The sequence below is a fragment of the Dermochelys coriacea genome, chromosome 7, assembly GCF_009764565.3.
Source record: "Dermochelys coriacea isolate rDerCor1 chromosome 7, rDerCor1.pri.v4, whole genome shotgun sequence".
Lineage (NCBI taxonomy): Eukaryota > Metazoa > Chordata > Testudines > Dermochelyidae > Dermochelys > Dermochelys coriacea.
In genome coordinates, this window is record NC_050074.1 from 43,504,641 (window position 1) to 43,518,976 (window position 14,336).

At 35.6% G+C, this 14,336-nt stretch overlaps 1 protein-coding gene across 1 annotated transcript in view; it reads left to right on the forward strand.

Moving 5' to 3' along the window:
- Positions 1 to 14,336, forward strand: part of PBRM1 (polybromo 1) — an 82,204-nt gene that overhangs the window by 1,673 nt on the left and 66,195 nt on the right. Inside the window, 9 exon segments of the mRNA XM_038409583.2 lie at positions 1,094 to 1,191; positions 1,917 to 2,064; positions 3,477 to 3,620; positions 4,434 to 4,550; positions 5,487 to 5,555; positions 6,435 to 6,533; positions 7,670 to 7,755; positions 10,876 to 10,974; positions 11,953 to 12,044. Of these exon segments, the coding sequence (XP_038265511.1) occupies positions 1,094 to 1,191; positions 1,917 to 2,064; positions 3,477 to 3,620; positions 4,434 to 4,550; positions 5,487 to 5,555; positions 6,435 to 6,533; positions 7,670 to 7,755; positions 10,876 to 10,974; positions 11,953 to 12,044 (952 nt within the window).

Below are 14,336 nucleotides of genomic sequence, written 5' to 3' on the forward strand. Positions count from 1 at the left end.
TGGCCTAAGCTCTAATTTTGAATAATGTGGGCAAGTTACGACTTCCTCCTGAGCCCAGCAGCACTGATTCTACACAGGCTGTAGAACATGGATATCAAACTCATTTTGTGGAGATGTCTGAGTTACACTCTTAATTATGGTGTGTGGGCTGGGGAATAAATTTAGGACTACGTATCTCCTTCAGTCCACAGTAGTTCTCTCACTGATGTCAATACAAGATTTGCACAAAGAGCAAAAGATAGAATATTGTCTTTCTATGTAGTACATAAAGTTTTATTATTTGTTCAGCACCTTCTTCATCCATGACCCATGAAAATATGTTCATCTTTAGGACGATCCCAGTTGATGTCCTTTTTCTCTTCCTTACTCATTCTCCTTCAGCTGCTTTTCTTTTTTCTTCACTGTCTTTGTATTTCTTGTCTTATCTTTCCATTGTATCTGCTTCCTCGTAGCAGTTCCGGATTTCTATACCTTATGGCTTTCACTTCCTCCCCATCCTCTTTCCATCTGCTAAAGTGATCAGCAAAGAAATAGTAAATGCTGACATTTGAAGTGCCATCCTTAGACATTAGTTAGCCTAAGAGAGATAAACTGTGAGACATTGGAGTCCACATTTCCTTATTTATTGTTTTTGGTGTCTTCTTGAGTCTGTAGTCAACACTGTGTTGGTTTACATTTGGAAGTTTTCTTTGCAACCATGAAGGCTAGAAAACTCCCTTTAAAAAAGAAAAAACACAAATCTGGGTATGCCATAATACTATATTAATACATCAAATGGGCTGGATGTTTAATACCTCTACTGTAGAGCAACTTAAGGCATACACTCCCCTCTCCCCACCTTCCTACCCTAACTAAGGCTTGGGCATAAATCCATACCCCTGAGAGATGAAGCTATGCCAACCTAAGCCCTTGTGCAGACAGAATTCTTCCATTGGCCTAACTACTGTTTCTTGGGGAACTGGATTACCTACATTGACAGGAGAACCGCTTCTGTTGGCATAGGTAGTATCTACACTGTAGCATTTCAAGTGCATCTCAATTTGTTGTCGCCTTAGCATTTCCATTGTCTTACTGGATTGTTCTTGCCTTTTAGATTGCTGTGTGCCATGAACTGTACAACACAATCAGAGATTACAAAGATGAACAGGGCAGGCTCTTATGTGAGCTTTTCATTAGGGCACCAAAACGAAGGTGAGGATGTGGCCTTGATTGATAACAATCTTGGGTATGAGAGCTAGTCCTGGAACAAATGGATTTTGAGAAATAGCTCATCTGTGTAAAAGTTGCAAAACTCGTGCATTAAATATGCAACAAGCTTGCATTAGTCTTTTAATCTTTATATTTGATAGCATGCCCCTTTGAACTGTGACACAGGTGCCTTTGTTCAGGCAGAAAAGTAAACGTTTGATTTTATATGAAACATTGAATATAAAGCCTTCCTGACGTTGAGATCTGTTTGACTGTAAAATTGTCTCCAAAGGTGGAGGAGTAAAATAATAAAATATATCCTAGGGAACAACCCAGAACTGACTCTTGGGAATGGAGTAGGTGAAGAGAGAGACTATTTCTGTCTGGTTTCAGAGTAGCAGCCATGTTAGTCTGTATTCGCAAAAAGAAAAGGAGTACTTGTGGCACCTTAGAGACTAACAAATTTATTAGAGCATAAGCTTTCGTGAGCTACAGCTCACTTCATCGGATGTATTTCTGTCTGTAATTTTTTTATAGATTTAAGATAAATTTTAAAATATGTGCTAATTCATTTATATTAAGGTTGTTTGTAAATTTGAGCTATTTAAGTTGTAGCAAAAACATACTAGAAACATTTCTGCATTACTCTTAAATATGTGCAAAGTTAAATGTTGCAGGGTTTGCTGTCAGTGCTCAAACTCTAATGCCTTTACTTATTGTTACAACAGAAATCAGCCAGACTACTATGAAGTGGTTTCTCAGCCTATTGATTTAATGAAAATCCAACAGAAACTAAAAATGGAGGAGTATGATGATGTGAACCTACTGACTGCTGACTTTCAGCTACTATTTAACAATGCAAAGGCTTACTATAAGGTGAAGAAGCTTCATTTAAAGGCCCAAATTCATATATTCTGACAATAGCAGGTCTGGGTGCTTTTAGAAGATACAGCCAGTTTCATATGTAAGAGACCATTATGATAATATACATCTGTTCCAGTACTACAGTGGTTCCAAAACTTTTCTGTAATGTGGACCAGATCTGAATACAGAGATTACCTAATATGCCGCCTCCTCTCTCTTTCATAATCCTGTAGCATTCTTGCCCAACTACAGCAATTTCTTCCATGGAAAAATATTAGGAAAATATGACTTTTTAGGTGTCTCATGTGATGTGTGTTTTCCTTTGGGGAAAAACATTAAAGAGCACAAGTAGAATCCTGAACTTGGTACTGAGCAGGCAAGTAAAGGACAAACAGATTTAAAGTATTTTACCCATACACTTCCCATTTAATGAATTGGTCATTCTGAATGATTAGATCAAGTTAAATATAGAAAAGCAAATATATAATATTTTTTCTTTTTTGAATGAAAAGAGCAAAATTAGTGGGATGATTTCATCTCTCACTTTCATCAATTCTTTCTCTCAGCTGGAAACAAGCAGGAGAGCTAAGTGGTAAACAAGTGGTTTGCTAAGCATCGCTGGTGTGCAGGACACTCATTTGGAATCTCTGCAGTATTATACTCTGTTTAAAAAAGCAGTAGTTATGCACTAAATCAGAGATGATTGAAGCTCACTTTGAATGCAGGAGCAGAGAGGGCAAGTAACAGGGCAGAATAGGGAAACTGGGGTCTCTCTCTCTCTGGGGTTGCTTCTCCTGGCCCTGGCCTAATCACCCTGGTTCCTATGTGCTCCTTGGCCGAGACTCAGTCAGAGGTTGCTTGTGTCTGGGGCAGGCTGGGCTCAGTCAGAGACAGTTCAAGCTGAAGCTCAGGGTTAGAGAGCTGTGTGAGACGTGTAGAGGAGACCAGGGACGTAGATCAACACTAGCTCCCCTCATCCCGCTGGTTCTGCTGCCCCTGATATGAATGGTACACTTTAGATGTTAATAGGTTTTATTACGGTTATCTTTAAATCATTTTGTTAGCCTCTTTTCTAAAATTTAATTAAAAAGTAAAAAGAGTGTTTCAGAATCTTAAAAAATAAAATGTTTTCCTGTATTTCTTGCATTGAAAGAATCAGTATCTTGTGGCAGAGAGGGGATAAAAGAAATCCAAACTTCACTGCAAATCTAGGGTAAATTACCTAATAGCCTTCACCACACTTAAGGACATCTATTTTAATTCATAATACCATTCCTGATATCACTGCGTTGAAGATGAATTACGCAGCCAGTAATTGCTGTTTTCTATTATTTAATATATTTCACTTCAGAGTTCTCAGAATTTTAAGAACACTTTTAAAACTGACTAGCAATAATATTGTGCTGTTTGGTTCATTCTCACAGCCAGATTCTCCTGAATATAAAGCAGCCTGCAAACTGTGGGATTTGTATATGCGCACAAAGAATGAGTTTGTTCAGAAAGGTGATGCTGAGGAGGAGGAGGAAGAGGATGAAGGGCATGACAATCAAGGGGCAATATCTGAAGTAGTAAGTAGGAAGCATTGCATTTATAGTTTGCTGGTGAAATTAAGAGGTGTGTGAAAACTGGACTTTCAGAATAAGGTTAACCTCAATTTATGGAGGGACATCGGTTTATGTGTGGTTATTAAGCTGTGCCAAAACAGGTAACAGGACATGTGTCACTAGATTATGTTCTGATATACTGTTTAAGGGTTCTTACACATACATAGAAAACAATAATGATTTCAGTACTCTCTAAGTAAGTATTTATATCTTTGCATATATTAGTGAACTGTTAAGAAATAAATAGTTACAAGATGATCAGTGATATAACTATTGTATATGTGGTTCCATTTTAGTCAGTTTATAATAAATATGACCTGTAACATGATCTGAGGCCTGGTGCAAGTAAACCTGGGTCCCCCTGAGAACACTTTCAGATGAGGCACCTGTATGGTAAACACCAGGGTGTTGTTCTCAGACTTGTTGTTCTTTTTACTGCCTTAACCCAGGGACTTAGGCTAGAGCTATGCCTGCAAATTTCCATTAGTACTGCATGACATTACAATGCATATTTTTATTTAACTCTGAAAAACAGATCTGTGCACGAAATGTGTATGTGACATTCAGACTTATTCGTGTGTCTTACTAAATGCATAATCATAAGACTATGTCTTGAAAAGTTGCACACATCTTTATAGCTGCTGTTTTCATCTTCTTTTCCTTGAAAAAGAATGTTTATACATTTACACTGAAATATTTTAAAGGGGCCATTAGAAGCTTTTATAAAACTGAAATCTTTCTCATCAGAGCTTTTTGTAACTTCATTTCCTGTACTAGTCTTCTCCAAGCTACTTGAAAGAGATTCTTGAACAGCTGCTTGAAGCTGTAGCCATAGCCACCAACCCATCAGGACGTCTCATAAGTGAGCTGTTTCAGAAGCTTCCCTCTAAAGTGGTGAGTAGTGAAATGAAGTCACTTGTGTTCTATGTTTGGTATCTGGAAAATGGTATAACTGATACTGCGGGCTGACTGTGAGACTAACAGTCAAGTGAACAAAAATAAATAAAAATACTTTAAGCACTACCAAGTCATATTTTGCTTTGTGGTGAAAATCGCCCCCTTATGCCTGTTTACTGAAGAAGCCATTATCAGTTTAATCAGATAATGTACTCTAACATTTTAGAGCAAACTACTAGGTGTGTGTATAATGTCTAATAGCTATCAATGTTAAAATGTTGTTACGCATTATCAGATAAAGGTCATGTTTATAAAATCATTGCTTCTTTCTGAGGAAATAGGTTTTTTTCATATCACTTTGGTGGAATGATGAAGTATTTCATTTTTCTTAATTGGTTGTAAGGGCTGCTTATTGTTTTAGCAGCTTTCTGCTGGTGGAAAGAGGTTTATGGATCAACCCTAAAATAATCTTTTTACTAATCTAAATTTTGTTTTGAAGTCATTTACAGCTCAATTCAGAGTCAGTGTAACTCCATTTAGTTTAAATTTCATCTTAGTGTAAGGGATCTAGTTTCTGAATGAGATCATTAACTCATTTGGTGAATCTATATAAATAAACCCTTTCAGATGTTGTTAAGCGATATTAGTTATGTGAGCAATGTATATCTTAATGATATGAAGAAATTAAACAATTTTGGTTAAGAGTATAAACCTTAATCAAGTTGCAACGCTGAATTTGTACATAATCTTTCAGCTGTTTTGTGGTGGTAATCTGTCTTCTTAGCTGCCTTTGGTAATAGGACATCAAATATAAGTGTTTATTTAATACTGATTTTTATTAATTTAATTTAATTAATTATTTATTATTTTTGTTTCCCTTGTGAATTATATGTGCCAGTGTACAACCACAGATGTATCATTTTTGTTTTCTAGCAATATCCTGACTATTATGCAATAATTAAAGAGCCCATAGATCTTAAGACTATTGCCCAGAGGATACAGGTACAGTATGATCATGTTAATGAACTGTATATTGTAATTTTGGAAAAATAAGGTTTTTAAAGTTTAGAAGCAAAAGTTTATGTAGATCAGTAGTAAGTGTAATTTTTACCAGTAAATTAAGAAACTGAAAACTGTGCTGCTCTGAGGTTCAGGACTGGCTATAGTCAGTCCTGGACTAGTGTGCCAAAAGTAGTCACAGTTTAAGGTTCAGTGTTTTAAACCATTAGTTGTTGATCTGAATGAAATGCCAGGTACTGTAATTTCTTGGCCATGTACTAGTATAAAGTAGTCATTTCTGGCCAGGGCAAATTGAGATATTGAAGTTTAGATTAGTGTCATTCTCATTACCATCTTGCTTTCTCCCACTCACCCTTTCCTATTCTTATTTGGTTTTAGCTAGCTGTTATCTTGAACTCCTAGAGCTAGAAATTGGTGATTTATACAACCTGAAATCATTCAAATCTAATTTTTAAAATGAAGTATTAGTCTGTAATTCTAGAATTTTGTGAAATACCGACTGCTAATGCATTCTGAACTTGAAGTGGAGGATAGAGATGAGTTAAAATGGTAATCCGAATGATCTGTTTTAAAGTTTGCTTAAAATAATTTTGGAGTCAGTGCATTGTTCATTTAGTTTGTAGGACCTGTCACAGGAAAAAATAACTTTTAGATTTATATCACCTCTATGATTTTTTTTCTTTTTTTCCCCAATGAATTGTTTGTTTGTTTGTTTGTTTATATGCTGCATAAAGAAATGTGTTTATTCAATGTGAACTACCTTTTACTTTCTAGTGTTTTGTATTTTCTTTCTTCATGTGACAGGATAAAAAGGATCAGTTTTTATCTAAAGAGTAAACTGTTCTGTTTTTTGTTCTGCAGAATGGAAGTTATAAAAGCATTCATGCAATGGCCAAGGATATAGATCTTTTAGCAAAGAATGCCAAAACCTATAATGAGCCTGGATCTCAAGTATTCAAGGTTATTTTCAGATTTTTTTTTTGACAATTAAGTCAGGGTTCAATCTTTATTTATTGTATTACATATTTTTAAGTTATTAAAATGGTATTTTGTGTTATAAGGTTCTAAAGCATTTCTAATTTATCTCAAAATATTAAAAAGGATATTGTCAACTAATTTCTATTCCTTTTATTGTTAGTAATTCCCTTTTAGAAGTTTGAAACTCATATTCTTTCTTTGTTGACTGTTCTGTTCTGTTTGCCAACTATACATTTCTCTCTTCCAATTTTATTTCAAATGGGACATGAATCAGCCTGGTTTCTTATAGGAATAGAGGATGGCTCACTGGCTATTAGGTTAGAAATGCCTAGAATTCCTGGCATTACAAATTCAAATCATGGCACTTGACTGTTCATTATCACAGACTGCGCAGTTTAGTGTAGGGAGGTCTGCAGCATAAAGCCTGAAAGATGGAGGTCCTGCCTCCTTTGCATGGATATTAAAGATCCTATTCCATTTTTTGTAAGAGTATGCATTGCATCATATGGCCAAAACTCACTCTTCATCTCTTCCTCACCACTTCCTTTTCTCTCTCAATTGACCAGCATGTTGTGTGCATATTTTCTACCTACCTCCTTCCTGTACCTAAAAGTGAATGAATTTCAGTGGTGAAGTGATTCATGCATATCTTTAACTTTTGGGATGAAGAGCACTACATATATGTTATATTCTAAGGGTAAAATCTATTGGTATAAGAGTAGAGGTGGATAGAATGCTAAGGCAGGCTAGCTATGACACCTGTCATCTTCCAGTGCAGAGAAGACAGACGAAACCCACTCATTCTAATGTATTATTGTTGTGTGTGCGTAAGTAGTGGAGATTTTTTTTTTTTTTAAGGATGTTGCAAAGAAGTGCCATAGACACTGGCCACCATTTTATTCCCTTTTATTTAACCATTGAAAGTCTCTTTTCAAGTTAGATTTTGCTACAGACTTCTGACACTGGTCAAAGTCCCTCTCTATCAAGAAAATATATAACCCTAACTTTTGTTCTTTTCACACTATTTTAAATCTGTACAGTTATATCTATAGAATTAGAGTAAATCCTTGACTCAGTCTCATTTTTCTAAAATGGAGTATTCTTATTTCAATTAACAGGATGCAAATGCTATTAAAAAAATATTTAATATGAAAAAGGCTGAAATTGAACATAATGAACTGGCCAAGTCAAGTCTTCGAATCAGGTACTGCAAGTAAAAAACAAACACACAAAAAAGTGCTGTTTGAGGTCTGGTTTACATGTATTTACTGATATTTAGTTTCTTAATTTTGCCCCCAAAAAAACAAAAATCAGGAAATGATAGATATAATTAACTTGCTTGTTGTTGCTTTAAATCTTATAAACCATTGAAATAGATTTTTGAAGGTAACTGCTGAAATATACTGTATAAGTGATATATTCCTACTGTTAAGATATATTTGGCTCTGAAATATAGAGAGCCTGTAGGAACCTCTAAAGTTAAGTTTGAGCCAGCTTCTATTCTGTGTGTTTAACAGGTAGAAACAGAAAAGCTGGAACAAGGAGCACAGGCTCAGATCCTCAAAGATATTTAGGCATCTGACTCCCACTGAGGTCAAATATATTTTGAGGATCTAGGTGAGAGTGCCCTTCTTCATAAGAGTTGCTGGATGGCCAAGGGCCTCTAATGTATCCTGGAGGCCTGCAAAGAATTAGGGGGACCAAGGATTCATTTTTTGCATGAGCCCAAAATATTTATTGGGAGGGAGGAAAGAAACAGCCCAAAATTCATTAATTCAGGTGTCTAGCAATCATTTGAAGAAAAGCCCAGGATTTAGTAACACTCTTTGTATGTGAAAATCTATTTTAATTGTAATAAGCAGCAGTATTGTGTGTGGGTAGGGACAGAATTGACTTGTTGGGGATGGAGTGAAGTTTTGAAAATGTAAATTAAATGGATATGGCTTGTGGGAGAGGGGGTAGTGCAGGTTTTTGTCATTTGGGCTATAGGGGTTGGTCTTGAACAAATAGGTGTTGAGATTTTTTTTTTTTTTCAGGCCGTTATTTCCTTCCTGAAATCACATTAATTGGAAAAATTCCTACCCAAATCCTCAGTCTTCAAAATATCAATCTGGATATTTTATGCACATTTCTCATCTCAGACTATATCTAGACAGATCCAGATCTCTCATAAGTTTCACTTGATATCATTGGCAGTTCTCAAAACCGGTATTAAATACTTGCCAGGGTGAATTATATTCTCTATCAGAAAAGCTAAGTGACATCTTCCAAATGAGCACAAGAGTTAACAAGCTCCTTGGCAGAAAGGGAAGTTCTTTAGATATTTTGCAAAGGACCTACTTGGAGTATGTATCCTTTTCCGAAATAAATCTCTCCTCTTCTGAAGCTGTTTTTGTGATAGGATAGAGAACTTCACAATCATCCTTACATTAAAGGCATTCAGTTAACTTAAATATTTGTCTTAAATGTTTTACCTTCTGTTACAAATAGCACCTAAAATTACTGTAAATTAAAGAGATTAGAGAACTATACACTTTTTACAGTTTACTTGGTGCTTTTGACAGTACTTTGAGTGTATAGTTAATTTTTACTGTGTCTTCTGTTTAATCAGTCAGTTTCCCGTTTTCATAAATCTTACATACAGCAACAGCAGGGAAGAAAAACTTCACAAAACAAGAAAATGTGATTTGTAAAATCACAAAAATTGGCAGAGGGATTCATGTGCAGGAATAATTTTTGAAACCTTTTTAAATATTTCTTTAAAACAGTGGTTCTCAAAGTTGTTCTGCTGCTTGTGCAGGGAAAGCCCCTGCCGGGCCGGGCCAGTTTGTTTACCTGCCGCCTCCGCAGGTTCGGCCGATCGCAGCTCCCAGTGACTGCAGTTCGCTGCTCCAGGTCAATGGGAGCTGCTGAAAGCGGCGCGGGCCGTGTCTTCTCTAAAGTCTATTATAGCTCATTTAGGCCCTGACACTGCAAAAACCTAGCACGTGTGTAGTTCCATAGATGTAGACCTACTGATCTCAGTAGGTCTACATCTATGTTTAAGGATTTTCAGGATCAGGGCCTAAATTGTGACTCACTGACTTCATTAGGAGTAAAGGGGGAATCAGGACCTTGGAAGGTTGGATACTGTACTTAATTTTGAGGCTGTGACTGCTTGTATCTTAACCATAACACTTTTTGTGAAGATGGCTGACAAACAATTATATAGTATTTGTTAGTTGAATTCCTCTTTCTAGTACTGCCAATCCCTTTTCTATCCCTTAGTTATCTTATTCTGTAAGGTTCTTTTAATATTTTACCTTGTCTGTGAAACTTCTATGTTGTTGTGTAGTAATAGGCTTGCAAGTTGACTTCATGTCCAGAGTAATTTGATAGCTCTCATCTTGATTTCTATGCCTTTTAAAAAATTCTTTTTAAAGTGTTTTGCCTTAAGCAGGCCAAAAAAACCCCACTCTTAAACAAAAATAAAATTCCCCAGACACCTCATAGTCAATTTGAAGGAGAGAAAAGTTTAATTAAAAAATTTATATGCTGCCGTGAAGACTGCTATTGGCTGCTGTTAAGCACAAACCTGTTATTTCAGATCACTTTTAACTTATTAAACTCCAGATAAGTCCTCTAGGTTTTTTTTAAATCCATGACTTCTTAATTCTTCCACCTCATCTGGGAGTCTTTCACCTTACACAGTTTTTAGCAAAAAACCTCTTTAAATTATTCTAGCCTATTTTTCCTCTCAGTTTTAAAAAGCTTAACTTTATAATAATTGTTTGCTAATTTAAATACTCTAATCATCATGTCAAGAATAATCCCAATTTTGTGACTCTATCCAGATGCACATCCCTCATTTCATTCATCATCATAAATTGCCCCTTTGCAGTGCACTTATCTGTCTTTCTTCAGGTAATATGACCAATATACAACAGTTTCCACAACACTATTTAATATGCTTTATTAAGTGATAACACAATAGGCTTGGCTTTGTATTGTTAACCTCTCAATTTTTAGTAATATCCTGTTAACCATCTTTATTGCTGCAGTATGCTGGGCTGAGAATTTAAATAGGGTTTCTATCAATATTGCTAGAACCTTTTCTTTTACCTTTATAAACAAATTCAGCATCATTTACATTATGATTAACTTGGGTATTATTTATCCCTAAGTGTATCACTTTACATTAAGTAACATAACATTTTTTGTTCCTTCTCTGAGCCCTTGTCAAGATTACTCTGTGAAAGAGCTACATTCTAGTTGCATCTCTTCTTGGGTCTAAGGCGACTTTTTCTTTTTCTCCCTTTCTCTGGGTTGTTTCTTCTTCTTAAAGGACTCCATCAAATTTGGCTGCTTCCAAACTGACAGGTCCTTCCTCACAGGGTAAAGGCAGTGTTGGTGACGAGAGAAATTCTACTAACAAATATTACCGGTAAGTAAATTGTCTGTTTTGGTGTGGATGCCATCCAGTTAGTTTATTTTTTATTTTTTTATTTTGGCTGGCTGTCATTTGGAAATGTTACAGTCAAAGCTTTTTTCTGAAATTTGAAGTGTGTTTTTTAAGTGAACTCTCAAGCTTTATAACCTAGGTACACAATAATTAAAATATCAGATTTAATAATCCCTACTTCCCAAATAGCATAGTTTAATAGATTATTTACTCTATATTGTTCTTTATTATTTTTAGTATTTTACTTACATCAACTATGATACAAATTTAACAAAATTTAACATTTATTTCCTTGGAAATGCTCTAAAGAACAACATTTTATATTTCATTACAAAATTAGTCATGTTAGAAGTATCAAAGATATGTATTTCAACTCAAAAATATTTTAAAATAATTTTAAAGTAATTTTTAAAAATGTAAAACTAAAGAACAAGAAGAGGCAAAATGGAGGAGAAAACCCTTAAAGAAAAAGGGATACATTTGGAATACTGTTCCAGGAGACTCAATCAGTTGTCACGATTATGTGAGGTATTCTGCCGTGTTCATCACTCAGGAGTTCTGTGGCCTAATATATTAAACACGATCAGTGGCCTCTTGTCACTCCTACAAAGTAACAAGAAAATCATGCCTTGGTGGGTGCTTTTTGATTGTCATCTTGAACTGTTTTTCATTATGAATGGTAAATATTAAGAGTAGGGCAGAGTTGGGCAGACTAAGCTTTAACTTCCCTGTTGCAGTAGTTCTCCAACTTTTTGACTTGGTGGAGCACTTTATAAAATAGATGATATCATGGGCCATTGTCCTCTGCTAACTTCCCATCTTTCTTGGATTAGTCCTGTCTGCTCTTCTGGTGGTGGTTCTGTGGACTGCTAACATGACCTTCATATTCCACCAATTATCCACAGAACATAACTAAACAGTAGTTTGATACATACACTGCTTTTCTTTTTACTTTTAAAGTAACAAAAGATCAGTCCAAGGGGATCGTTTGTCTGCAATAACCATGGCATTGCAATATGGATCAGAAAGTGATGAGGATGCTGCTTTGGCTGGTAGGAGTTAATACTTCACTTGTACCAATTTCAGTTTATTAAAATTTACTGAACGATGTCTGTACGATACTTCCTTTGCTACTTTTCTGGACACTGCTGTTTCCAGATTATTTTGAATAGTTTCCAAAGCATGACATGCAATTTCATCAGTGCTGGTCACTGGTTGCTAGAAGTGTAGATGAAATGTGCAGTTGGCAAGTGAAGGAAAGCCAAAATAAATTACCTGCTTTGATTTCGATTTTTGTTTCATTGCAGTCCATGAAAGCTTTAAAAACTGGGAAGAGTGTTGCTTGTTTTTATATCATTGTGTTAAATTAGAAAAGACAATGGATACTCTTCTAGTATTGAATAGAAAAAAGTAGATTCTTATAAGTTCACAGGTCATCTAACTTTTTTCTTAGTGAAATGTTTTGTTTTGTTTTTATTTTATTTATTAATCTTTACTGTTAGTCTTAAATACAATGCTTAAACAACCTTCTCTTACATATTATAACTTCTGGCATCAATATAAACTTGAAATCACAGCTATTATTTTAAATGATAGCAAAAGATAGTAGGTCTTACTTTAACATAGCTGGGTAGAATTCTTAAGGTTACATAGAACTTTAGCAGCAGGGCTCTTTGTGTTTTAAATGATATGATGGCAGCTCACCCATCTCTGTATTAGATATTTATACATTTAAAAAAAAATCTTCTAATAGTATATAATAAACAATTGTAAAATTTTGCAAATAAGTGAATATTAACGTAAAACATGTAAACAAATGTCTTTTAATATAGTCATCCTGTTTTACTTTTCTCATAATCAGCCTTTTTTAGCACCTTAACATTAGCATAAAAAAGTTGTACTAAATCCATGTACATTGGTCATGACCTTTAAGATATATCTCCCCAAAGGAGGCCACTTTGTTCTTTTTATTTCCCGTTTTCCTAATTTTTCTAGTAAACTTCTCAGTGCTCTGTTCCAGAACAGTTTCCTCAGTTTTCTTTTATCTGAGTTTTGTTTTTGTTTGCTATTCCTGTGAAATTGGACATGTCTGGGTATTTTTTTTAAAATAAAAATAAGACAGGACTTAGACAGTTTACCAACTCTCTACTAGCCTGAGGATTAAGCTTACTCATCATGGTAAAAATTCCTATGTCTTTTTTTTCCCTCCCCTTGCAATTTAAAAGAATAAAACAGTTGTGTAGTGGGGTTAGTTGTAACGTTATCAATCAACTATCTCATTAATAACTTTTAAAATATGACTTATTTCAAAAGTACTTTATTTCTTTCCAATCAGTCTCTCCCACCTGTCCTCTCACACACATCCTCTCATCCTCATCTATTCATACGCAGAGCTAAGACATTTTACTAGACACCTGTTAGCCAAACCACCAGTATGAAAGATAGAAGAACATCCTAAAGAGGCAGTGGCCAGATGAGACACTAACTATGCCCAACTGCTGGGAAAAGGGGACATGCTGTGATTCTTACCAGGGCGCTGTCCCTGAACTCTGATTGGAGTCATGTTCGTTTTCCTTTCTGTATTCTTCCCAACCCAGAACTTCTTATCTGCTACAAGGTTGGGTGAATGGCCTCTGCTACTTTACAATCTCCTCTAGCATCCAGTGATGAGGGGTATTGTATTCTACCTCTCCCTCAGACTTTTGGCTGCTGCAAGGAGTTGCTGTCCTTCCCCATTTGTCCCAAATGAACCTTCCTCCCAGTTTCTGTTTCTGAGCCCCCCTCACCAAGTGAATTTCATTAATTTTTGTCAGTTTCACTACTGCCTGGCAAGATTCTGAAAAGCAGCACACATTGACAAAGACCCTTGTTCTCTCTGCTGCAGCTTAGTAAAGATCTGAGCAGCATCAGTGTTGCTGGAAGTATGTCTTCTGACTTCGGGAGATGCGTGACATTATCAACTTAATTTGGTTCACATTTTTAAGGTTTCCCCCCCCATTGTAGGAGCTATAATCTTTTCTTTAAATGAAAGTGTGGATGTTGCAGAAGTCAGACACACTCTGGTAGGAAAGCTTTGTACCCAGTGTAGGTGAGTGGATTTTTCAAGGCCAGTAAAAAGATCAAGTTGTCTTTTTTCTGTCAATTTGCAGTCACTCCATATCAGCAATACCACTTTCAAGGGCACTCAAGTTTTCAGCCATAAAATGCAATGTGTTAAGTGTTTGCACCTGTCAAGAATAGGGAGAAGTGGTTGTGGAATGAAATGTACAACAGACAGTGCCTTATTTAAAAAACAAACACAAAAAAACTGTTTAATAGTATGCAACTTGTTGATTTAGTCTTTT